We start from the raw sequence: 26,080 nt of genomic DNA, 5'->3' as shown, positions 1-26,080 counted from the left end.
TATTTTGTAATAACCTATAATGGAATATAATCTGCAAAAAAATCAAATCTCTATGCTCTACACCTGAAACTAACACAATATTGTCAATCAACTATACTTCAATTTAAAAATTAACTAATTTTCTAAAAATAGGAATTCTGTGTCTTTTCACAGGGTTACTTTTAATTTTAGGCTTTAAAAGATATAGGATTCAGATATAAACTGGTATTGAAAATATAAGAGGAGGTAAACACACAATAAGTTAGCTAGCTTGACATACATTGACAGCCTGTTTCTCTTGGGAGCTTTTTTTTAATCCTGTAATTAATTCCATTATTCTTATTCTCAGAGTATTCCACGGGTGGCAGCTCTTGGGGTAGAATGTGTCAGCTCTTTTGCTGTGGATTTCTGGCTACAGACACACCTATTGCAAGCTGGAATTTTGTGGCATCTGCTTGGTTATCTGTTTAATTATGACTACACACTAGAAGAGAGTGGTATTCAGAAAAGTGAAGAAACAAACCAGCAGGTAACCTTAACACTACTTTAACATTGAATTTGAACCCATACCGTAGGTTAATGCAAAGCAAAGCCCTAGCTCAAAGCCTCAAAGGCATAAACTGTTTTTCAAGATTATTAAGTTTATTGCTCTTTAAGCCCCCAAACTTTTTTTTTGTTGTTGTTGTTGTGGTACGCGGGCCCTCTCACTGTTGTGGCCTCTCCCGTTGCGGAGCACAGGCTCCGGACGCGCAGGCTCAGCGGCCATGGCTCACGGGCCCAGCCGCTCCCCGGCATGTGGGATCTTCCCGGACCGGAGCACGAACCCATGTCCCCGGCATCAGCAGGCGGACTCTCAGCCACTGCGCCACCAGGGAAGCCCTAAGCCCCAAAACTTTTTATCTTAACCACTTATCCCGGAAAGATTCAAGGCAAGGGAATTTGCAATAGCATATTCTGCACATAACTTAATCTTTTCTTGATTACTCAGAGTCACCTTTATTTTTGCAAAATTATGGTTGTGTATCACAGGGAGATCCTAACAGTGCTGTTGGGGCTAGCTCCCCTAAACACTTGAGAACTTACCTGATTTTTACAGATTTTTTTTTCTGTCCTTTCCTGTTCACTGTCATTCATTACTCATTGTGATATGTGCCTGTAGCGATCAGATCTACCTACCCATCCCTATTCCCCACCCTATCCCCCAATGTGCTTCTTCCAGTTATCTACAACATACCGTATTAGGTATAAATGAGTACATAGATTCTGATGGCCTTTCATATAAATAAAAGAATAAGCTCTGACGTCAGTGTTGGGGACTTTTTTGTTTCTTTTTTTTTGCTTTCTGTTCTTAATATGTTCCATACTGTTTTGATTCCATAAAGGTACTGTTGCCTGTGTAAGATAACAGATCTATTTTAATGTCTTAATGTCTTAATTTTTTTATAACAGGAAGTAGCCAACAGTCTTGCCAAACTGAGTGTCCGTGCTCTGAGTCGCCTTGGAGGGTATCTGCCTGAAGAACAAGCAACACCAGAAAATCCAACCATAAGGAAAAGTGTAGCTGGCATGCTGACCCCATATGTTGCTAGAAAACTTGCTGTAGTTAGTGCTACTGAGGTATGTGCTTCAGAAGTAGCCTGGGTTTTTGATAAATACTGCACGATTCTTTAGATAGTAGAGGAATATAACAATGTTGATTGCTCTCGGAAACCTAAAAATTGAAAATGCTCACATGCTTGTTCTCTCAACTAAGAAATTTGGTTTGTTGTTGTGGCTTGATGCTGATGTTATCATATCAGCTCTACAAGTCCAGTCTCTCTGTAAGGGTAGATTAACTTCATGTTTCTCAGCTGTAGAGCTCCCCATAATTCTTGATAATATTGAATCAGAAAGGAACAGGACAAGAGAGTGAACTTGGAATGGACAGACGACTGGGAGTCAGGAGACCCAGATTCTATTTTTAGCTGTTTGTTATAAGCTATAACTTACTTACACTCAGCATGGAAATCCTAAAAGTCAGTATATACACACATATGCATTCATGACAAAAATAAGTATGATCGTGGCAGATCGCCCAACCTCTTCTGTGAGAATCATTGAGAAACAATCTAAGCTTTAGAGAATTGACCTGTAGAAATCCCTTAAATAGAATATCCCTTAAATAGAATATCTTGAAGAATATCTAGAATATATTGTAAAGGTATATGGGAAGACATTAGAAGATGTTTAAAGTATTTTAAGTGAAAAGGTTAAATCCCATTTTTGGTATTAAAAAGTTGAATGGATGGATCTGTATCAATATGTTAACTGTAGTTATCCCTGAATTGTAGGCTATTTTATTTCATTTTCTCTGATAATCATCTAATAGTTTTAGAAGAAAAAAAGCCTCAGTGTTCCAAATGTAAAATATTTTTAGAATTTATAAACAACTTATTTGTTTTTTTAATCTAATCTGATTGAGTCTGTTTTCTGGTGCAAGACACTGCCTTTCAGATCCCCTGAGTAAGAGAGAAGAGCTTTAGATGCCAATCTTGATCTTGGTTCTTTTTCCGGACTTTGTGTTCACCAGTGTGAAGTATTTTGCTGACTGAAAACATTCTTTCCAGAAATACTAACAAGTTGTTGATTAACTACTACAGGAAAGAAAAAAAAAAAGTAACACTTCAAATTTTTGGCCTGGACTCCATCTGGATTTAATAAAATACTTATTTTAAACTGCCACTTCTCAGAGTTTTAAAATTTTCTTCATGATAAATTTTTTCAGTCATTTTACTTAACTGGTAGTTCATGTTTTGAAAACAAGGGTTGGATGTCTTTTTGTAAGATGGAGATAATAACCCACTGCTTTCCTCCTAGCACAGAGCTCTGTAAATGTAAAGTGTAAAAAGTTCTTATTAAAACATTTAGAGAATTCCTGGTATCCCAATGGTTAGGACTCTGCTCTTTCACTGCCAAGGGCCCGGGTTCAACCCCTAGTCAGGGAACTGATATCCCACAAGCCACAAGGCACAGCCAAAAAACAAAAAATAACAACAAAAAACATTTAAAGGAGAGTTAAATGTCTATGTGTACACTTAAAATTGAGGAGAGCTAAACAAAGGGAAAGCACCCTGGATGGCTAAGCAGGCATAAGCTATGTCTGCAGAACTACAAGGTTTGGCCAAGAAAACCGGAACTGAGTCTCTGCCCATAAATTTTACTTCCCTTCCTAGGAGTATGCTTCATAAAGACTTAGATTTTGTTTTCAAATATATGTATGTAAAGGCAGTCTGGTATGATTCTTTTTAAGCTTACATTTACTGAGTTTATAAAATGCTTTAACACAGGATATCGTATGTAATTTTCACAAAGCAGAGCAAATGTTAAGAATGTGAAGTCAAAACAGACTCAAATTTGAATCCCAGTTTCACCACTTAAGGGTTGTGAGACCTGGGGCAAATAATTTGATCTTTCTCAGTCTTGATTTTTCTCAGCTGCAAAATGGAAAATATTAACATACTTGGTAGAATTACTGAGATCTGTTATACTTAAGGCACCTATTACGGTGCTTGGCATGTCATAGACAATTTTAATGAATGGTAATTTCAATATATTTCCTAAATATTATAAAACAGTAATGTTCTTTCTCCTAGATTTTGAAGATGCTTAACAGTAACACAGAGAACCCCTATTTGATATGGAACAATTCTACAAGAGCAGAGCTACTTGAATTTCTTGAATCCCAACAAGAAAACATGATTAAAAAAGTATGTTATTATTTTATAAATTACTTACTCTAATGGAATCTCTGGAAATATAACTTAGTATTGATGAAACAGAAACCCATTATTTTTCTATTGGGTGTTGATCAAGCCTATAGGTTTTGCTACCTAATATTTGGCCGATTTAATAATAGCATTCTTATTGTATTTAATATACATTAGGATTTTTTGTTGTGTTTTTAGTTACCATTTACATATTGCTGTCTTCTATTTTAACCAGTTTTTGTGCCCAGAAGCTCTGTTTTAATTGTTCTCTTTAGCCTCTTTTCCCCAGTAAATTAAAATTGCTTTCTGGTATCAAAATTGAATAATTTCTCCTGTCCTGCCACCTTCTAGAGGACAAACTATTAAGCCATGAGAAAAACAAAAGACAGTAAGTAGAATGGGAGATAAGGAGAAGGCCTGGATAAAACATACATTAGATGGTTGAGTCTTGATTGTTTAGAAGAAGTTGTGTTTTGGGGTTTGGACTTCATTAAAGAGTAACCATCACTGGGTGTCCTGAATTATTCAAAATTTAGTTTTGAATACATTTCATGATAGTCACTCAGAGCTCTTCATTGATAGAAGTTTTGAGAATTACAGAGCTAGGGAGAACAAGTCTCAGATTTCTATATATCATCTATTCTTTTTTTTTTTTAACATCATTATTGGAGTATAATTGCTTTACAATGGTGTGTTAGTTTCTGCTTTATAACAAAGTGAATCAGTTATACATATACATGTTCCCATATCTCTTCCCTCCTGCGTCTCCCACCCTCCCTATCCCACCCCTCCAGGCGGTCACAAAGCACCAAGCTGATCTCCCTGTGCTATGCGGCTGCTTCCCACTAGCTATCTACCTTATGTTTGGTAGTGTATATATGTCCATGCCTCTCTCTCACTTTGTCACAGCTTACCCTTCCCCCTCGCCATATCCTCAAGTCCATTCTCTACTAGGTCTGTGTCTTTATTCCTGTCTTACCCCTAGGTTCTTATGACATTTTTTTTCTTAAATTCCATATATGTGTTAGCATACGGTATTTGTCTTTCTCTTTCTGACTGACTTCACTCTGTATGACAGACTCTAGGTCCATCCACCTCACTACAAATAACTCAATTTTGTTTCTTTTTATGGCTGAGTAATATTCCATTGTATATATGTGCTACATCTTCTTTATCCATTCATCCAATAATGGACACTTAGGTTGCTTCCATCTCCTGGCTATTGTAAATAGAGCTGCAATGAACATTGTGGTACATGACTCTTTTTGAATTATGGTTTTCTCAGGGTATATGCCCAGTAGTGGGATTGCTGAGTCATATGGTAGTTCTATTTGCAGTTTTGTTTTGTTTTTTTGCGGTACGCGGGCCTCTCACTGCTGTAGCCTCTCCTGCTGCGGAGCACAGGTTCCAGACGCACAGGCCCAGTGGCCATGGCTCACGGGCCTAGCCGCCCCGCGGCATGCAGGATCTTCCCGGACCGGGGCACAAACCCGTGTCCCCTGCATCGGCAGGCGGACTCTCAACCACTGCGCCACCAGGGAAGCTATTTGTAGTTTTTTAAGGAACCTCCATACTGATCTCCATAGTGGCTGTACCAATTCACATTCCCACCAGCAGTGCAAGAGTGTTCCCTTTTCTCCACACCCTCTCCAGCATTTATTGTTTCTAGATTTTTTGATGATGGCCATTCTGACTGGTGTGAGAGGATATCTCATTGTAGTTTTGATTTGCATTTCTCTAATGATTAATGATGTTGAGCATTCTTTCATGTGTTTGTTGGCAGTCTGTATATCTTCTTTGGAGAAATGTCTATTTAGGTCTTCTGCCCATTTTCGGATTCATTTGTTTGTTTTTTTGTTATTGAGCTGCATGAGCTGCTTGTAAATTTTGGAGATTAATCCTTTGTCAGTTACTTCATTTGCAAATATTTTCTCCCATTCTCAGGGTTGTCTTTTGCTCTTGTTTATGGTTTCCTTTGCTGTGCAAAAGCTTTGACGTTTCATTAGGTCCCATTTGTTTAGTTTTGTTTTTATTTCCATTTCTCTAGGAGGTGGGCCAAAAAGGATCTTGCTGTGATTTATGTCATAGAGTGTTCTGCCTATGTTTTCCTCTAAGAGTTTGATAGTTTCTGGCCTTACATTTAGGCCTTTAATCCATTTTGAGCTTATTTTTGTGTATGGTGTTAAGGAGTGTTCTAATCTCATACTTTTACATGTACCTGTCCAGTTTTCCCAGCACCACTTATTGAAGAGGCTGTCCTTTCTCCACTGTACATTCCTGCCTCCTTTATCAAAGATAAGGTGACCATATGTGCGTGGGTTTATCTCTGGGCTGTCTATCCTGTTCCATTGATCTATCTTTCTGTTTTTGTGCCAGTACCATCCTGTCTTGATTACTGTAGCTTTGTAGTATAGTCTGAAGTCAGGGAGCCTGATTCTTCCAGCTGCATTTTTCGTTCTCAAGATTGCTTTGGCTATTCGGGGTCTTTTGTGTTTCCATACAAATTGTGGAATTTTTTGTTCTAGTTCTGTGAAGAATGCCAGTGGTAGTTTGATAGGGATTGCATTGAATCTGTAGATTGCTTTGGGTAGTACAGTCATTTTCACAATTGGATTCTTCCAATCCAAGAACATGGTATATCTCTCCATCTATTTGTATCATCTTTTAACTTCTTTCATCAGTGTTTTATAATTTTCTGCATACAGGTCTTTTGTCTCCTTAGGTAGGTTTATTCCTAGGTATTTTATTCTTTTGGTTGCAATGGTAAATGGGAGTGTTTTCTTAATTTCACTTTCAGATTTTTCATCATTAGTGTATAGGAATGCCAGAGATTTCTGTGCATTGATTTTGTATCCTGCTACTTTACCAAATTCATTGATTAGCTCTAGTTGGTCTCTGGTAGCATCTTTAGAATTCGCTATGTATAGTATCATGTCATCTGCAAACAGTGACAGCTTTACTTCTTCTTTTCCAATTTGGATTCCTTTTATTTCCTTTTCTTCTCTGATTGCTGTGGCTAAAACTTCCAAAACTATGTTGAATAAGCATGGTGAGAGTGGGCAACCTTGTCTTGTTCCTGATCTTAGTGGAAATGGTTTCAGTTTTTCACCATTGAGGACAATGTTGGCTGTGGGTTTGTCATATATGGCCTTTCTTATGTTGAGGAAAGTTCCCTCTATGCCTACTTTCTTCAGAGTTTTTATCATAAGTGGGTGTTGAATTTTGTCGAAAGCTTTCTCTGCATCTATTGAGATCATATGGTTTTTCTCCTTCAATTTGTTAATATGGTGTATCATGTTGATTGATTTGCGTATATTGAAGAATCCTTGCATTCCTGGAATAAACCCCACTTGATCATGGTGTATGATCTTTTTAATGTGCTGTTGGATTCTGTTTGCTAGTATTTTGTTGAGGATTTTTGCATCCATGTTCATCAGTTATATTTGGCCTGTAGTTTTCTTTCATTGTGACATCCTTGTCTGGTTTTGGTATCAGGGTGATGGTGGCCTCGTAGAATGAGTTTGGGAGTGTTCCTCCCTCTGCTATATTTTGGAAGAGTTTCAGAAGGATAGGTGTTAGCTCTTCTCTAAATGTTTGATGGAATTTGCCTGTGAAGCCACCTGGTCCTGGGCTTTTGTTTGTTGGAAGATTTTTAATCACAGTTTCAATTTCAGTGCTTGTGATTGTTCTGTTCATATTTTCTATTTCTTCCTGATTCAGTCTTGGCAGGTTGTGCATTGGTAAGAATATGTCCATTTCTTCCAGGTTGTCCATTTTATTGGCATAGAGTTGCTTGTAGTAATCTCTCATGATCTTTTGTATTTCTGCAGTGTCAGTTGTTACTTCTCCTTTTTCATTTCTAATTCTATTGATTTGAGTCTTCTCCCTTTTTTTCTTGATGAGTATGGCTAATGATTTATCAATTTTGTATATCTTCTCAAAGAGCCAGCTTTTAGTTTTATTGATCTTTGCTATCGTTTCCTTCCTTTCTTTTTCATTAATTTCTGATCTGATCTTTATGATTTCTTTTTTTCTGCTAACTTTGGGGTTTTTGTTCTTCTTTCTCCAGTTGCTTTAGGTGCAAGGTTAGATTGTTTATTTGAGATATTTCCTGTTTCTTAAGGTAGGATTGCATTGCTATAAACTTCCCTCTTAGAACTGCTTTTGCTGCATCCCGTAGGTTTTGGGTCATCGTGTCTCCATTGTCATTTGTTTCTAGGTATTTTTTGATTTCCTCTTTGATTTCTTCACTGATCAGTTCGCTATTAAGTAGTGTATTGTTTAGCCTCCTTGTGTTTGTATTTTTTACAGATCTTTTTTGTAATTAATATCTAGTCTCATAGCGTTGTGGTCGGAAAAGATACTTGATACAATTTCAATTTTCTTAAATTTACCAAGGCTTGATTTGTGACCCAAGGTATGATCTGTCTTGAAGAATGTTCCATGAGCACTTGAGAAAAATGTGTATTCTGTTGTTCTTGGATGGAATGTCCTATAAATATCAATTAAGTCCATCTTGTTTAATGTATCATTTAAAGCTTGTGTTTCCTTATTTATTTTCATTTTGGATGATCTGTCCATTTGTGAAAGTGGGGTGTTAAAGTCCCCTACTATCAATGTGTTACTGTCGATTTCCCCTTTTATGGCTGTTAGTATTTGCCTTATGTATTGAGGTGCTCCTATGTTGGGTGCATAAATACTTACAATTGTTATATCTTCTTCTTGGATTGATCCCTTGATCATTATATAGTGTCCTTCTTTGTCTCTTGTAATAGTCTTTATTTTAAAGTCTATTTTGTCTGATATGAGAATTGCTACTCCAGCTTCTTCTGATTTCCATTTGCATGGAATATCTTTTTCCATCCCCTCACTTTCAGTCTGTATGTGTCTCTACGTCTGAAGTGGGTCTCTTGTAGACAGCATATATATGGGTCTTGTTTTTGTATCCATTCAGCCAGTCTGTGTCTTTTGGTGGGAGCATTTAATCCATTTACATTTAAGGTAATTATCAATATGTATTTTCCTATTATCATTTTCTTAATTGTTTTGGGTTTGTTATTGTAGGTCTTTTCCTTCTCTTGTGTTTCTTGCCTAGAGAAGTTCCTTTAGCATTTGTTGTAAAGCTTGTTTGGTGGTGCTGAACTCTCTCAGCTTTTGCTTGTCTGTAAAGGTTTTAATTTCTCCATCAAATCTGAATGAGATCCTTGCTGGGTAAAGTAATCTTGGTTGTAGGTTTTTCTCCTTCTTCACTTTAAATATGTCCTGCCAGTCCCTTCTGGCTTGCAGAGTTTCGCTGAAGGATCAGCTGTTAACCTTATGGGGATTCCCTTGTGTGTTATTTGTTGTTTTTCCCTTGCTTCTTTTAATATGTTTTCTTTGTATTTAATTTTTGATAGTTTGATTAATCTGTGTCTTGGCGTGTTTCTCCTTGGATTTATCCTGTGTGGGACTCTCTGTGCTTCCTGGACTTGATTAACTATTTCCTTTCCCATATCAGGGAAGTTTTCAACTATAATCTCTTCAAATATTTTCTCAGTCCCTTTCTTTTTCTCTTCTTCTTCTGGAACCCCTATAATTCGAATGTTGGTGTGTTTAATGTTGTCCCAGAGGTCTCTGAGACTGTCCTCAGTTCTTTTCATTCTTGTTTCTTTATTCTGCTCTGCAGTAGTTATTTCCACTATTTTATCTTCCAGGTCACTCATCTGTTCTTCTGCCTCAGTTATTCTGCTATTGATCCCATCTAGAGTATTTTAATTTCATTTATTGTGTTGTTCATCATTGCTTGTTTCATCTTTAGTTCTTCTAGTTCCTTGTTAAATATGTCTTGCATTTTCTGTATTCTATTTCCAGGATTTTGGACCATCTTTGCTATCCTTATTCTGAATTCTTTTTCAGGTAGACTGCCTATTTCCTCTTCATCTGTTAGGTCTGGTGGGTTTTTATCCTGCTTCTTCATGTGCTGTGTGTTCTTCTGTCTTCCCATTTTGCTTATTTTACTGTGTTTCCGGTCTCCTTTTTTGCAGGCTGCAGGTTCATAGTTCCCATTGTTTTTGGTATCTGTCCCCAGTGGCTGAAGTTGGTTCAGTGTGTTGTTTAGGCTTCCTCGTGGAGGGGACTAGTTTCCATGTTCTGGTGGATGAGGCTGGATCTTGTCTTTCTGCTGGGCAGGTCCACTCCTGGTGGTGTGTTTTTGGATGTTCGTGGCCTTATTATGATTTTAGGCAGCCTCTCTGCTAATGGGTCCATTTGTGTTCCTGTCTTGCTAGTTGTTTGGCATAGGGTGTCCAGCACTGTAGCTTGCTGGTCGTTGAGTGAAGCTGGGTGGTGGTGTTGAGATGGAGATCTCTGGGTGATTTTCGCAGTTTGATATTACAAGGAGCTGGGAGGTCTCTTGTGGACCAGTGTCCTGAAGTTGGCTCTCCCACGTCAGAGGCACAGAACTGACTCCTGGCTGCAGCACCAAGAGCCTTTCATCCACACAGCTCAGAATAAAAGGGGGAAAAAGTAAGTAAGTAAGAAAGAAAGAAAGAAAAGAAAGAAAGAATGAAAGAAGATAAAATAAAGTAAGATAAAATAAAATAGAGTTATTAAAATAAAAAATAATTATTAAGAAAAAAAATTTTTTTAATTAAAAAAAAAATGGGCGGACAGAACCCTAGGACAAATGGTGAAAGCAAAGCTATACAGACCGAATCTCACACAGAAGCATACACATACACACTCACAAAAAGAGGAAAAGGGGAAAAAATAATATGTCTTGCTCTCAAAGTCCACCTCCTCAATTTGGGATGATTCGTTGTCTATTCAGGTATTCTACCGATGCAGGGTACATCAGGTTGATATTGGAGATTTAATCCACTGCTCCTGAGGCTGCTGGGAGAAATATCCCTTTCTCTTCTTTGTTCGCACAGCTCCCGGGGTTCAGCTTTGGATTTGGCCCCGCCTCTGCGTGTAGGTCGTCGGAGGGCGTCTGTTGTTCGCTCAGACAGGATGGGGTTAAAGGAGCAGCTGATTCGGGGGCTCTGGCTCACTCAGGCCTGGGGGAGGGAGGGTTACGGATGCGGGGTGAGTCTGTGGCGGCAGAGGCCAGTGGGATGTTGCACCAGCCTGAGGTGCGCCGTGCGTTCTCCCGGGGAAGTTGTCCCTGGATCACGGGACCCTGGCAGTGGCAGGCTGCACAGGCTCCCGGGAGGAGAGGTGTGGATAGTGACCTGTGCTCGCACACAGGCTTCTTGGTGGAGGCAGCAGCGGCCTTAGCGTCTCATGCCCGGCTCTGGGGTCTGCGCTGATAGCCATGGCTCGCGCCCTTCTCTGGAGCTCCTTTAAGCAGCTCTCTTAATCCCCTCTCCTCGCGCACCAGGAAACAAAGAGGGAAGGAAAAGTCTCTTGCCTCTTCGGCAGCTCCAGACTTTTTCCCGGACTCCCTTCCCGGCTAGTCGTGGTGCACTAACCCCTTCAGGCTGTGTTCACGCCGCCAACCCCAGTCCTCTCCCTGCGCTCCGACCAAAGCCCGAGCCTCAGTTCGCAGCCCCGCCGTCCCCGGTGGGTGAGCAGACAAGCCTCTTGGGCTGGTGAGTGCCGGTCGGCACCGATCCTCTGTGTGGGAATCTTTCCGCTTTGCCCTTCTACCCTTGTTGCTGTGCTCTCCTCCGCGTCTCCGAAGCTCCCTCCCCCCCCGCCACCCGCACTCCCCACCCGCGAAGGGGCTTGCTAGTGTGTGGAAACCTTTCCTCCTTCACAGCTCCTTCCCACGGGTGCAGGTCCCGTCCCTATTCTTTTGTCTCTGTTTATTCTTTTTTCTTTTGCCCTACCCAGGTACGTGGGGAGTTTCTTGCCTTTTGGGAGGTCTGAGGTCTTCTGCCAGCGTTCAGTAGGTGTTCTGTAGGAGCAGTTCCACGTGTAGATGTATTTCTGATGTATCTAGTTTTAAGGTTTTCTAATAATTTCAAGGATACAAATAATCATGAGGCACAAGCAAAGCAGGGAGAGGTCCTGGGTCACCAGTGCAGCTCCTGTAGTGCTTTCTTGCAATCTTCTCTTCACAAAGACAAATCCACGCAAAATGGAACGATAAGCCTCGAGCCCACAGATGGAGACAAGGGGTCTTTGAAGGCGATTCTAAGGCAGCTTCGCATGGAGCAGCATAAGTCGGGATCCTGTAAAGTGTTGTCTCCCTGAGTCACCAGGGAAACCACAGACTTAATCTTGTCGCCCTCAAAGACCTGCAGTGGGATGACCTCCACATCTTTGCCATGTCTGACAGCCTGCTAGTGTTGGAGGGTCTGCTGCAGAGGTGGGGGTGGCTGTGGCTCACCGTGGGGACCTCATGTATTCTTTTACCAGGAGAGAACATCATTCTCGCTTCATTTATTAGCCCTTTACAACTTACTATACACTTTTACATATTATTTTAGTCCAACCTAAATTTTGAGTGATTTCCACCTAAATCTTCTTGGGGCTATTTTTTTCCCATTCCTCTTTCCTATCATTTTCTTTGTCCTTGAATGGAAATTCTTCTTGATTTGTCAACCCCTCTACTATTACCTTGCCTTTTTATTCAGAGACCCTGTTTTCCAGCACTTTTCACTTAATGTATTACTTTTTAAAACCAGTCCAAATGTGTTCATTTCTTAGCTCTATCACCCTATATCTGACTGGGCCAAATGTTTGCTGAGTGGATGGAGAAGAGCCACGTGTCATACTTGCTTATGAACACTTCATTGGCTGACCTCAGTGATCTTTTGAAATATTAAAATGAGTTACAATATTGATATTTGGATTAAGAAATAATGTAATTCTATGCCTTTTCCAGAGTCTATATTACTGATTACAAACATTAAAATTGCATCGAGTGCTGTGATGTGTATCCCACCACATTTTTCCCTCTGGAAAATGAATGGATCTTTCAAGTTATTTATCTGCTAAGTTATTAAACTGAATATGGATAGATTAATAAACCAGACACTAATGATTCCAATTTACCTCTAAGAATCTGTTTTCTTTTTTAAAAAGGGTGACTGTGACAAAACCTATGGATCAGAATTTGTCTACAGTGATCATGCCAAAGAACTTATTGTAGGGGAGATTTTTGTTAGGGTCTATAATGAAGTCCCTACTTTCCCACTCGAGGTAAGCTCTCTACTTTTAATTTTGTCTGACACCTTTGATCATTTGTTATGGAAAGCTACTAGTTTATTCACACTGTATACATTGAAATAATACCTGTTTTTTGCCACATGCTTTATACTAACTTGGGTATGTGATGGGGTGACCATTGATAACTTATGATCCTCTTTATTTTGAATGTTAAGGAATTTAATTTTGTGGATTCATGAATAAGAATTTATTCCTTTCCCAGCTGTTTCTGATATTTTATGCATAATGCTACCCCACTGTATCATGTATATATGCCTTCAGCTTTACTGTTCTCTCATGGAAGTGTAAGGCCATTTACATACTCATTCCATCATGTTGAATATCAGACCACCAGACAGTAGTCCGTCTCTGTCCCATTTTTAGAAGAAAATAAGAAAATAGAGGTGGAAAGCAAAGAGAAGTTTTAGAAGATGACTGGGGTCACACCAGGTCATCTCTTGTGATGATCCCAAATCACTTCTGGAAGCAAATGATCTTCTTTTCCTTCTGTAGTGCTTGGAAATCATGTAGGAAATTTTTGTTGTAGTTTTTTTTGGAGGGGTGGCAAAGAGAATTTGTTGGTTTATTGGTTTGTAAGGAAGAAAGAAGTGAGGCTATTTCTCTAAAGCAAAGAGTTTGCTCTTGGAAAAAAAAGAATTTACTAAACTGTAACATTTACTATTTATCACAGAATAATATCTATAAATAGCTGCTAAGCAGAATGAGTTCAGTGATTTGTGAAATGTCTTTGAAAACTGTCTTTTGAATTTATAATCTAAATATATATAATTTTTAAATATAAAACTATAACCAAATTGTAGAAGTTACATATCATACTATCAATACCTTGGTAAAGGGAAGACATACTCATCTCAGAATTGTTATACTGAGATACTGATGGGAGTATATCAAATCTCTAATGGATTTGGACAAAAATGTTAAACACTTCCTAATGCAATTGGGTTTTGTCCCCTTTCTCCCCCTCTCCCCACTTAATCCATAGGTATATTCATGTGTATGTATAATTTAATCACTTTCATGGCTTGAAGTATTTTGTTGTTTTCTCTGCTGTGGAGTCTTTGTTATAGGTTATTTCTAAGGGCACACTCGTTTTTAAATATTTTTCCACTCAACTTAGGTTCCAAAAGCATTTGCTGCAAGTCTCTTGGATTATATAGGCTCCCAGGCCCAGTACCTCCACACATTCATGGCTATCACTCATTCTGCAAAAGTGGAGTCAGAGCAACATGGAGACCGCTTGCCAAGAGTGGAAATGGCTTTGGAGGCTCTGAGAAATGTTATAAAATATAATCCAGGTGTGTGACTATACCCTTGATGAATAAGATCCTACAATGGAAGAGCCCAAAAATTCCAGTTCTCAATTTTACCAGGGAAATGCAGGAAAAATTGTACTTGGTTATAATGTTATACTTTGTATAACATTAAGAGGAATTGACCCCATAGTATTTTTACCTCTAAATAATAGTCTGGAAAGAGGTCAGGTCACCATGCTTAGAATAATTCGTATCTTTAAGAGCATATGACTTTCAATGAGTTGAAAAGGCAGAGTAGCTTGCTAGTGTAAAATATCACATTGATGACATAAATTGACATACCAAGTATCAATATAAGGGCTTAAATTAGATTTATTTATTAGGTGATCTCATTTTTGTGTCTTCTGGTCCCTAACACAATGCCATGTTTTTGAAAAACTGCCTGAAGTTTTTGGTGTATAAAAACTGAAATAGTAAAGTGAGAATTGTCATTTTTAAAACATCTTTAAGAAGGACATTTCCAAGAACATTATCACTCTTGCCTGATTTCAGGGAGATGGATGGGTGAAAATCTGAAAGCTTCTTCCAATTCTAACTTTGATAACAAGTATAGAATATAAAACCTAAAACAATATATATTCAGTTTAAGTTACATGAAGACCTCACATCTTTTTTATTAACACTTAATATTATCTTTCATGTACTTCTTTGCTCTTTTCACTATGTATTACAGTAATACATTATTCAAATAAAATAACCAACAATAATTAAATATTTAAGAAAATAAGTCATTCCCATGGTATATATACATGGGGATGTTTTTAAAGGCAGTATTATAAAATCTGAAGAAAACTTCATTTCTTATTTTTTGGAGTTGACATATTAGGTACAAAGGAATTGCAGTAAAGCTGACTATTGATTTGGCACCTTCTTGTTATAATGTAGTTCTCAAGTGGCAGGGTTCTAACTCAGTCTTAATTAAAAGCCAGATGCTGTCACACTCTCCCCAAATGTAATTAGGCTGACTCTAATTACTGTAGCTCTACAGTCTTGAGGTAAAGAGTAAAAATACCACCTTACACTTAATTTTTGAGTTGTATTTGGATTGTGTGTTTGATAAATTTCTTGTTTTTAGCCTGTGGGTTAACTAGGGGTGGGGATGGAAATGAAGACAAAACAAACCTAAGATAGTCTAATATCATTTAACTTCTTAAGATTTACTGCTCCTTGTGATACTTCACTCACTTTGTGTCACAAACGTTAAGAAAAGTTTACCAGAGACTTATAATTGACAGTAAACAAAATGTATATCAGTTTCCTAAAGGTGGATAATTTAGAACATCTCTTGGAAATAAAAATTAAACATTTTATTTTTACTTCCTAGGCTCTGAAAGTGAATGCATTGGGCACTTTAAGTTAATATTTTCTCTTCTTCGAGTCCATGGAGCTGGTCAAGTCCAGCAGTTGGCTTTAGAGGTAAAAGAATTTTGTACTAAAGCATGTTGTCTTTCCTACAACTTACTATACATGGTTTGATCCTTCATTAATCATCATCTAAAGTTGAATGGAAGTTTGCATGTGGTTTTTTTCATTTTTCCTATTAAGCCAAGTGAATATGTTTTTAAAATTTGAATTAATATGCTCATTTTGAAGAGCAAGTATTGTACAGTGTTCAAGGTACTTTCCCTCTGTGGTCATCGTCTGTCATGCATTAGAACTTGGGATGCATTTGTACAGTGTCATGTGGCGTGAGTTAAAGAATGGGCTTTACTTGGGAAGCTTGGAAGCCACAGATCAACAAGAAAAGGAGGCAGGATTTCCCAGATCTCTCAGTGTCCCCACAGAGAGACATGTTGAGACCAGGGCACTGTGCTGGCTGCACACTGTGGGCTTGTGTTCCCTCCCCCTAAGTTGCTCTCCCTTCTTATGGTCTGGTACAAAAGCAACCTTTCCAGTGAGGGTGACAGACAGACACCTGGTATGTTACGCTGTTTACAGGAGCTGTCTAGGAAAGGCAGCTGCCCAGAACCTGTGGGCCTTGACGGTCCAAGAGTGGTTGGAGGCCCCTCCTTCAGGAGAATGAAATCATTGGTCCCACAGGAAGCTGTTTGGGTGGAGCCTTTTCCTCTGGGAGAAGCAGGAAGACCCTGGTCACAGGGGGCTCCTTGTCCAGGCAACCCAGAGTGAGCTCCCAGGGTCTTTTTTCAGATGATCCTGCCTATTATAACACACGATTTATTATGAAGAACACCAAATTCAACACTGTGGTAACAGGTTAATGAGTACTTTATGAATGATTAAGTGTTCTTAGATTGCAGTTTGGTTTAAAAAAGATGTTTAATAAAATAATAAATGTTAAATTGTTCAAAAACCTTAACAAGCATGTTCTTTAAATTGAAAAGTATGCTTCTCCACTTAATTCCTTCAAGTATCTTGTAACTCTTTAAATAAGCATTATTAAATCTAGGATATTTTGCTTTGAGATGCTGACCACATAGTTCAAGTTAAGTGACATTGATCTTTAGATCAATGTATATAATAAGTTAGACTTAAAAGGTCATCCTCTTTGAAAGAAAAACATGCATATTTCTGTATAATGGAAAGATAGACCTAATCTGTTGTGCTGGGCACTGAAGACATTTACTTTCTCCCTCTAAAAGAAAAAGTCCCAGTAGTAAAGATGATTATCTTCCTAATCACTTGCCACCCCAAATCTACAATTGGAAAGCACTAGTTCTAGAGCATGAACTGGTGTAGAATTGAAGCCTTCTTATAAGCCTCAAGATTGTGAATGGGTGCTAAAATATTTGTTTAGATGATTATATTTAATTCTTACCTCTAAATTAATAGAAAGCTAATGTATATAATATATGCATTAGCATTAACATTTTTTATTCTCAAAAGAACAGGCCAATCTTTTAAAATTAAACCCTTGCCTAAAAACTAAATATATTGTCCTCCAAACATTTTTCTCACTTTGGTAAAGCCTTTAAGTTTATTTAGGTCTGACTAATTTGACTTAATTTGTTTAGGTCCAAAATTATTTCCAGAACTTTTAACATCCTATTGATTAATTTTCAGGTTGTGAATATAGTGACGTCTAACCATGACTGTGTCAACAATATTGCTGAATCAATGGTTTTGTCCAATTTATTGGCTCTTCTACATTCTTTGCCATCAAGTACGTATATTCACTGGAATTTTTGAAACAACAGTACAGTCAACCCATTGAGGGGAGCAGTTACACAGATGATACAAAACCTCTGACACAGTGTTATCCGTGTTTTGTTTTGGAATATTTTAAGTGGTATTCTTTTTTTTTTTTTTTTTTTTTTGTGGTACGCGGGCCTCTCACCGTTGTGGCCTCTCCCATTGCGGAGCACAGGCTCCGGATACGCAGGCTCAGCGGCCATGGCTCATGGGCCCAGCCACTCTGCGGCACGTGGGATCCTCCCGGACCGGGGCATGAACCTGTGTCCCCTGCATCGGCAGGCGGACTCTCAACCACTGCGCCACCAGGGAAGCCCTAAGTGGTATTCTTTATATTAGATGTGTCTTTCTAATTATATTTTTACATAAGTTAATTATTTTGCATTTCTCATATCAAAAGTTGAAAGAGGTAAGAGAGATCCAAAAGGAAAATAATCTAGGATTTTCAATTTGGTGAGTATAAGCTACACATGAGTAATTGAGAATTGACTAATATTCCATGGTTTATTAAAAAAAAAACACACACACACAGTTGATCTTGGATGATAGGAAAAAAGGCTTAAGATAAAAATCACCTTGTGTTAGCTTAAAGTTCAATCCTGCATTATTTGTCCTTTACTGATTTGATGCTGATAGCGACTGTTACCATCAAATGATATCAGTTTTTTAAAATACACCAACCTGATTTCTTGAATACAGCCTGAAATAATATAGACTCCTTACAAACTGTACAGTCTTCTAGCATAAGTGCTAGCTAGGATCAACCTTGAGATTGCTTTTCAAAGGCAATTGGCGATACTAAGTCCAACTTTGCCACTTAACTGTCAGCAGACATTGCTCAGTTGGCTTTGCTAGCCCCTTGGAAGTTATGTTAATCTTGACTTCACACCTGTTCACCTCCTTGAGAGCAGCAACCTGTCACATTCGTTTTATGCCCCATTGCCTTGCACGTGTTAGGGTCAGTGAATTGAGTGGAGTTCAGTTTCCATTGAATATTTTTGTTTTCTTTAATAAACGACGTTTGAAATAGCTCTTTAAAATGACAACTTTTAAAAGTCATTCACAGATTATTTTTATCATCCCTACAACCTTAGTTGGTTTTTCTTTTTTTTTAGTTTTTAACAGCTTTACGAGGCTTCAAACAATGCAAAATTAAACTGATTGATGAAGTGAAGAATGTTACAGAAGTCATAACTTGAAAGTTATTTTATATTCATATCGGATTTATATAGTCCAGTCATTATTTTAATCTTACCGGTAAAATAGCTGACATCAAGATATCTCAGCCTACTCTGCTATCATTTATATTTTAGACTAAATTATCTTTAACTGTTTGCTAAGGGACATTAAAAACATAAAATGTTAACTTCCTCTAACCCCTCCAAAGACTTGTTTTCCTTTGAAACTATGGTTAGAAGCAGTGGTAGGTTTTCAATGAAGTACTGTTGCTTCTCTTAAAAATCTGCTTTTGAGTGTTTTTTCTCCTGCCTGTTAACTTAGCTCAGTCTGGCTACCATCCTTTGTTGTTTTAGTCTCAGCCTAATACTTGGCAGCCTTCACCCTCTTTGCCAACTCTTTACTCCTTTGGTCACCTGTCTGTTGTTGCCATTTTGACTTTAGAAAAGTCCAGTAGTTGAGTCTACTTCAATGACAAGGGTGAGAAGCGCACAGACTATGTGCAGAAGGATGCTATTGTGTCTTAGATTGGAACAGTGTCTTGCAACTGCTACTTCCTACTCATTTCTCTAAGATACTAGCACCACATAAAAATTGTAGATCCCTGAATAGAGTGTTCTCAGGGTGTCAGGAGGTGAGAAGATTTTGTTTGCACAGTGAACAGTGAGGCAGCAAGACAGTATGGCATAGTGGTTATGAGTGTGGATTTTGGAAGTCAGACTTCTATAAACTTCTATATACCTCAGTGGTATAGTGAGCTGTATCTCTCACTAGCTATGAATCCGTGGGTTGGTCAAACTGGGTCTCAGCTTCCTCACTCATGGAGGCCACAATTCCTGTCTTGCTGGTTATTGTGAAGATGTAAGTATAATACCCTGTGTAGAACACCTAGTTCAGTGCCTGGCACTGGTGCCCAGTAAATGTAAGCTAATGTGATGATACATTCCTTGAAATGTCTTTTACTTTGCAGGTCGTCAGCTTGTTCTGGAAACTCTTTATGCTTTGACATCAAGTACAAAAATAATCAAAGAAGCAATGGCAAAAGGTAATGTATGGAGTGCTTTCTCATCCAGTCATGCTCAGTAATGGTGAGGCTTATTTTGAGCTGCTTTGTGTAGTCTGATAAACTAGAAGAATGCTTTGGAAGGCTTACAGTTTAAAAAAAAACCAAACTGCATTGAGTTGGAACAAGGTTGAAAATGAATTCTACTATGATTCTATGATTAGAAAAGTCATTTTTTTTTAATTTAGAGTATAAACACTAATTCCTTCTTTCCTTCATAGGAGCTTTGATTTATTTACTAGACATGTTCTGCAATTCAACACATCCACAGGTTCGAGCCCAGACAGCTGAACTTTTTGCTAAAATGACAGCAGATAAACTAATAGGTCCAAAGGTGAGCACAAAATGGGTTCTTAGAAAGAAATTACTAAAGCTCTGTAACTTTGATAACGGATTTCATGAGGGTTACCAAAGTCTGAGATGGTGAGGAAATAACTTAATGTGAAAGTTGGAAGATCGACATATCTGAAATTATTCCTATATATTACTAGTTAGAGAAAAATTATAGTCGGCGAAGCCTGCACTAGAATTGAGAAGTCTTAAGAGAGTATTTGAATTATGGTGATAAAACTGTTCATCTCCCTTGAAGAAAGAACAAAAGTATATTTAAGTTATGACGGATGATACGTTAGGTTAGACTTTCACACTTCGAGGATTGGCCTGTGGAGGTAGCTTGTGAAGGAGATACACCCCACACCTGTATTAGTTAAAGCCATATAGCACGTGAGTGTAAGGCACCTTTGCTTCCCCTCTCTGCAGGGAGATCTCTCATTAAGAATCTGGAGCTAATAAGATGATCTCTGGAACCATGGTCCAATTTGCAGAGCAGGAACCTGTTAGAACAGCACTTCTAAATAGAATTGTATTCAGACACAGGTGTAATCAAAGTCCCCTTCTTCTGTTATTAAATCAGTTTCACATGAAGTAATGCTCACTGAAGCCAGCCCAGATATGAAATGAAGGCTCCTGAGCCCCCACTTCCAGAGTGTTAGGTTTTACTTTACCTCAGTAAAACACATTAGATTCAGTTGTTTTTTTTCCTTGTCTGATCTCCCGAGAATCTGTCACAGGACCTGGAACAGTTTTACTTTGGGAATATGGTTAATAGTCTGTCATCAACAGGGTTGATGGGATAAGGGCGATTGCATTTGGATACCTATAGCAAGGGTCCATAAAATCATGAACACTGATTTTTAAAAAAAAATTTTTGGCCACACCATGCACGGCATTTGGGATCTTAGTTCCCCGACCAGGGATCTAACCCGTGCCCTCTGCATTGGAAGGCAGAATCTTAACCACTGGACTGCCAGGGAAGTCCATGAATATTGATATTTAATATTGAGTTTTCTTAAAGCTAGAGTTGGGTAGCACATAATTATAATGTCTAATATTACATGTTTTAAATAATGTTTTAGATATTTAAAATAAATATGTACTAGAATTGATTTTTGAGCGCTTCAGTAATTTTTTGACCTTTGAAATACATGAGGGACAAATTTTACCAAGGTGAATATATTTACACTTAAATTTTCTGTATAGGAAAAATACAAGTGTCAGCTCCTTAATTGAATGATTTGCAGCAAGAGATTCTAGAACTGGGGTCAGTAAACTTATTTTCCTTTTTGGTAACAGCTTTATTGAGATATAATTGACATGCCATACAAGTCACACATATGAAGTATACAGTTCATTGGTTTGGGCAACAACAATCAATTTTAGAAACATTTTCATCAACCCAGGAAAAAAACCCATTCCCTTTAGCAGTCACTTCCCATTCACCTTCCCCTTAGCACCTGGCAACCACTAACCTACTTTCTGTCTCTATAGATTTGCCTATTCTGAGCATTTCACGTAAATGGAATCATATGTGTCTTCTGTGTCTGGCTTCTGTCACTTAGCATAATGTTTTCAAGATTCCTCCATGTTGTAGCATGTGTCAGTACTTCCTTCCTTTTTATTGCCAAATAATATTCCATTGTATACATATACCACATTTTGTTTTTCCATTTGAAAATGGACATGTGGATTATTGCTTTTTGGCTATTCTGAGTGAGGCTACTGTGAACACATGTATACAAGTTTTTGTGTGGCTATGTATTTTATTTCTCTGAGAGTAGAATTTCTGGATGATATGGTAACACTATTTTAAACTTTTCAAGGAATTATCAGACTGTTTTCCACAGTGGCTGCACCATTTTACATTCCCACCAGTGATGTGTGAGGATTCTGATTTCTCCACCTCTTCTCTGACACTTGTTATACTGGGTGGGCCAAAAGGTTCGTTCAATTTTTTCCATAAGATGGCTCTAGTAGCACTTAGCTGTCTTTAACTTCATTCAAAACAATTTTGTTAGATTGAATGTGACAGCTGTCATATCAGCGTGCATTTAAAAAAAGACTTAATCAATATTGGTTAAGTTTTGTGTAGCCATTTTAATATTGAACATTTTCGGCATATTATGCTTTATTATTTCAAGAAAGGTAAAAATGCAACTGAAACGCACAAAAAGATTTTTGCAGTGTATGGAGAAGGTGCTGTGACTGCGGGAACGTGTCAAAAATGGTTTGAGAAGTTTTGTGCTGGAGATTTCTCGCTGAACGATGCTCCATGGTCAGGTAGACCAGTTGAAGTTGATAGCGATCAAATCGAAACAATAATTGAGAACAATCAATGTTATTACCACGCAGGAGATAGCCGACATACTCAAAATATCCAAATCAAGCACTGAAAATCATTTGCACCAGCTTGGTTATGTGAATTGCTTTGATGCTTGGATTCCACATTAAGTTAAGCAAGAAAAGCCTTCTTGGGGCTTCCCTGGTGGCGCAGTGGTTGAGAGTCTGCCTGCCAATGCAGGGGACGTGGGCTCGTGCCCCGGTCCGGGAAGATCCCACATGCTGCGGAGCGGCTGGGCCCGTGGGCCATGGCCGCTGGGCTTGCGCATCCGGAGCCTGTGCTCCACAGCGGGAGAGGCCACAGCAGTGAGAAGCCCGCATACTGCAAGGAAAGAAAAAAAAAAAAAAGCCCTCTTGACCATATTTTCTCATGCAATTCTCTGTTGAAACGTAATGAAAACGTTTCGTTTTTAAAACAAGTTGTGACGGGCAACAAAAAGTGGATACTGTAGAACAGTGTGGAATGGAAGAGATTGTGGGGCAAGCGAAATGAACCACCAGCAACCACACCAAAGGCCAGTCTTCATCCAAAGAAGGTGATGTTGTGTAAATGGTGGGATTGGGGAGTTCTCTATTATGAGCTCCTTCCAGAAAACCAAACAATTAATTCCAACAAGTACTGCTCCCAGTTAGACCAACTGAAAGCAGTACTCTATGGAAAGCGTCCAGAATTAGTCAACAGAAAACACATAATCTTCCATCAGGATAACGTAAGACCACATGTGTCTTTGACGACCCGGCAAAAACTGTTACAGCTTGGCTGGGAAGTTCTGATTTATCTGCCATATGCACCAGACATTGCACCTTAGGATTTCCGTTTATTTCAGTCTTTACAAAGTTCTCTTAATGGAAAAAATTTCATTTCCCTGGAAGACTGAAAAAGGTACCTGGAACAGTTATTTGCTCAAAAAGATAAGTTTTGGGAAGATGGAATTATGAAGTTGCCTGAAAAATGGCAGAAGGTAGTGGAATAAAAGGGTGAATATGTTGTTCGATAAAGTTCTTGGTGAAAATGAAAAATGTGTCTTTTATTTTTACTTAAAAAACCGAAGGCACTTTTTGGCCCACCCAAATATATCTTTGTTGAGTATAGTCATCCTAGTGGGTATGAAGTGTTATCTCAGGGTTTTGGTTTGCATTTTCCTGGTGCCTAATGATGTTGAATGTCTTTTCATGTGCTTAAGTGGCCATTTGTACATCTCTTTTAGAGAAATGTCTGTTCACATCCTTTGCTCATTTTTTAATTGGGTTGTCTTTTTATTATTGAGTTGTAATTGTCCTTTATATATTTTGGATACCAGTGCCTTATCAGATATATGATTTCAAATATTTTCTCCCTTTTTGTGGATGTCTTTCCACTTTACTGATGGGGTCTTTTTTTAATTTTGATGAAGTCCATACTATCCTTGTTGTTATTGTAGCTTGTGCTTTTAATGTCATATATAAGAAGCCATTATCTAATCCAAGTTTACAAAGATCTATGCCTGTATTTTTTCCCAAGAGTTTTATAGTTTTAACTCTTGTATTTATGTCTTAGATCCATTTGACCCAGAAAAGCGACACACATCCTGTTTTGTGGATGCTCTCAATCATGTAACTGACACTGTTTCCTTTAGTTCATTGGCTGCTAGGAGTTCAGGGCTAAATTTGTAATATATTGCTTGCAATTTTACAGAGCTTTTGATGTTTCCTTTGTGTACTGACTTCCTATTAGTCTCATTCATTCAAGTAAGACTCTGAATGAGTATACTCAGAGTATACACTGAATGAGATATTCGTTCAAGTATCTGTTTGTGCCAGGGGCTGAAAATACAGCGACAGCAAGACAGACTTGGCCAGGGAAGTTTTCTATAAGATGAGATTTGAAACAGACTTGAATGACACAAAGGAGGGAAAACTATGTGAGGACCTGAGGGAAAAACTTATCTTTCCAACCTTCATTTTCCCTTTGTCCTTATGCCTCAGACTAATTTTCAGTTTGTGTGTATGTGTGTGTTGGATATATTTTTTTGAGCTGTTTTTTAAATCCTTTCTGGAAAAAGGCACAGTATAATGTAAAACATAATATAGCAAAATAAATGCACTAAAAAATACTTGTACGACACAAAGGTAGCATGAGAAAAATTTGTGAGGGTGTGGGGTGTGGGAGGGGTGGAGGGACAGGGCAGCTAAGGGCCTTCTGGGAAGAGGGAACAGCATGTGCAGGGCAGGATCTGGCAGAGTGGTGTGCTCTGGGAACTTCACACACCACTGGTGCTGAATTTCTTAATGTTTCTTAAATTTGAGGAGGAGAGAGGAAATGAACCTGGATAGGTAAGTAGTAGCAGGTCGTAGTGAGTCTTGTTACCTTTGCATAAACCAAGGTTTATCTGTTCTCTCAGTCCAGAATTTTTGGATGATAGTTGTGGCCCATATCAGCCATAACACAAATTACAGCAACATTCTATCTTAGAGAAATGTAAAGCAGACCAAATATTGAGATGTTTCCAATAGGTCTTTTTTCTTTCTCAAACCTCATCTAGGTTCGAATTACATTGATGAAATTTCTCCCGAGCGTTTTTATGGATGCCATGAGAGACAACCCTGAAGCTGCCGTCCATATTTTTGAAGGAACTCATGAAAATCCTGAGTTAATTTGGAATGACAGCTCCAGAGATAAAGTGTCCATGACAGTTAGAGAAATGGTGCTCGAGTAAGTCAAGAGACACGCAGTAACTTAGGGCCTTCAGGTGGGGTCACCGGGCAGGCAGGCATGCCTCACGTCTGTCACCTCTCTAAGGCTTACTCTGCATGCATGAAAGTGTGTCTCGTGACTGAAGTTTGATGTCCTTTCCCCTTTTTTTTTCCCAAGGCACTTTAAAAATCAGCAAGACAACCCTGATGTAAACTGGAAGGTAAAGTATACTTTTATTCAGAGGAAGGAATTCTACATTTTACTGTAAATTTTTGTTGTTTTTTTAAATTCCTGATGAGTGAGTTTAAAGCCAACCTTTTAGATACTTTGTCATTAAGAAACTTAGGTCTTCCCCTTGAAAATAAGGTTTTAAACATAAAAGTAGGAATACTCACTTTCAGAGTAAGTAATTTAATCAAAGGACTTTTTCTGAATTTTGTTAAGAGAAAATAAAACAATAATTTTGATTTGATTATATTAATGACTATTTAAGGACTAGTTAATTTCATAACGATTTCTTTAATAGGGTTTTTATTTCTTGCTTAATGTACAACTAATGATGAGTAAGTGACTTGACTATTCTCTCTCTATTTAAAGTTGCCTGAGGATTTTGCTGTGGTGTTTGCAGAAGCAGAAGGTGAACTTGCTGTTGGAGGAGTTTTCTTGAGAATCTTTATTGCACAGCCAGCTTGGGTTCTAAGAAAGCCTAGAGAATTTCTTATTGCACTGCTAGAAAAGTTAACTGAGCTCCTGGAGAAGAACAATCCTCATGTAAGCTTTAGCTGTCAGCCAGACATTTCGTATAGTTTGCTAAACATGTTGATAGTGTTTCTGTTAAAACACCATCCTCATTGACCATACATTAAGAATTGGCTACCTCTTTCAATGTAGCAGCCACCCTTAAATTCACATATGCCTTGTCAAAAGTGAAACTTCTTGGTAAAAGTTGGAGTTATGTATATTGAGAGGATGCTATTTCTAACAATTATAGTAGCTCTGAAAGGTTTCTGCCGTCCCATTTCCAGTGATTGTATGGTTTTAAGGAGAAACCTAAATGTGCAGTGTAGAAACCTAAATGGAAGTGTGTCCTGCTAGGGCATGTTCTTCACTTAGCTTGCCATAGATGGCAGGAATGACCCTACTTAAA

General features: G+C 38.3%; 1 protein-coding gene across 6 annotated transcripts in view; it reads left to right on the top strand.

Moving 5' to 3' along the window:
- Positions 1-26,080, top strand: part of DNAJC13 (DnaJ heat shock protein family (Hsp40) member C13) — a 122,980-nt gene that overhangs the window by 84,046 nt on the left and 12,854 nt on the right. For 4 of the 6 annotated variants that reach the window (XM_089911138.1, XM_089911140.1, XM_022582504.3 and 1 more), the window contains 12 exons: positions 329-508; positions 1,429-1,596; positions 3,612-3,725; positions 12,738-12,854; positions 13,999-14,176; positions 15,519-15,610; positions 17,216-17,315; positions 19,491-19,565; positions 19,805-19,917; positions 24,782-24,951; positions 25,111-25,153; positions 25,531-25,704. In XM_089911138.1, the coding sequence (XP_089767264.1) occupies positions 329-508; positions 1,429-1,596; positions 3,612-3,725; positions 12,738-12,854; positions 13,999-14,176; positions 15,519-15,610; positions 17,216-17,315; positions 19,491-19,565; positions 19,805-19,917; positions 24,782-24,951; positions 25,111-25,153; positions 25,531-25,704 (1,524 nt within the window). Of the gene's footprint in view, positions 1-328; positions 509-1,428; positions 1,597-3,611; positions 3,726-12,737; positions 12,855-13,998; positions 14,177-15,518; positions 15,611-17,215; positions 17,316-19,490; positions 19,566-19,804; positions 19,918-21,122; positions 21,184-24,781; positions 24,952-25,110; positions 25,154-25,530; positions 25,705-26,080 lie in introns of those variants that run through there. The other 2 variants (XM_089911141.1, XM_089911142.1) reach the window with 2 other exon arrangements.

Source organism: Delphinapterus leucas, chromosome 4 (assembly GCF_059928025.1).
Source record: "Delphinapterus leucas isolate spDelLeu-1000000601 "Yukka" chromosome 4, BTC_Dleu_Yukka2, whole genome shotgun sequence".
NCBI lineage: Eukaryota > Metazoa > Chordata > Mammalia > Artiodactyla > Monodontidae > Delphinapterus > Delphinapterus leucas.
Note: the sequence above shows the minus strand (reverse complement) of the source record. Positions and strands in the feature narration are given on the sequence as shown.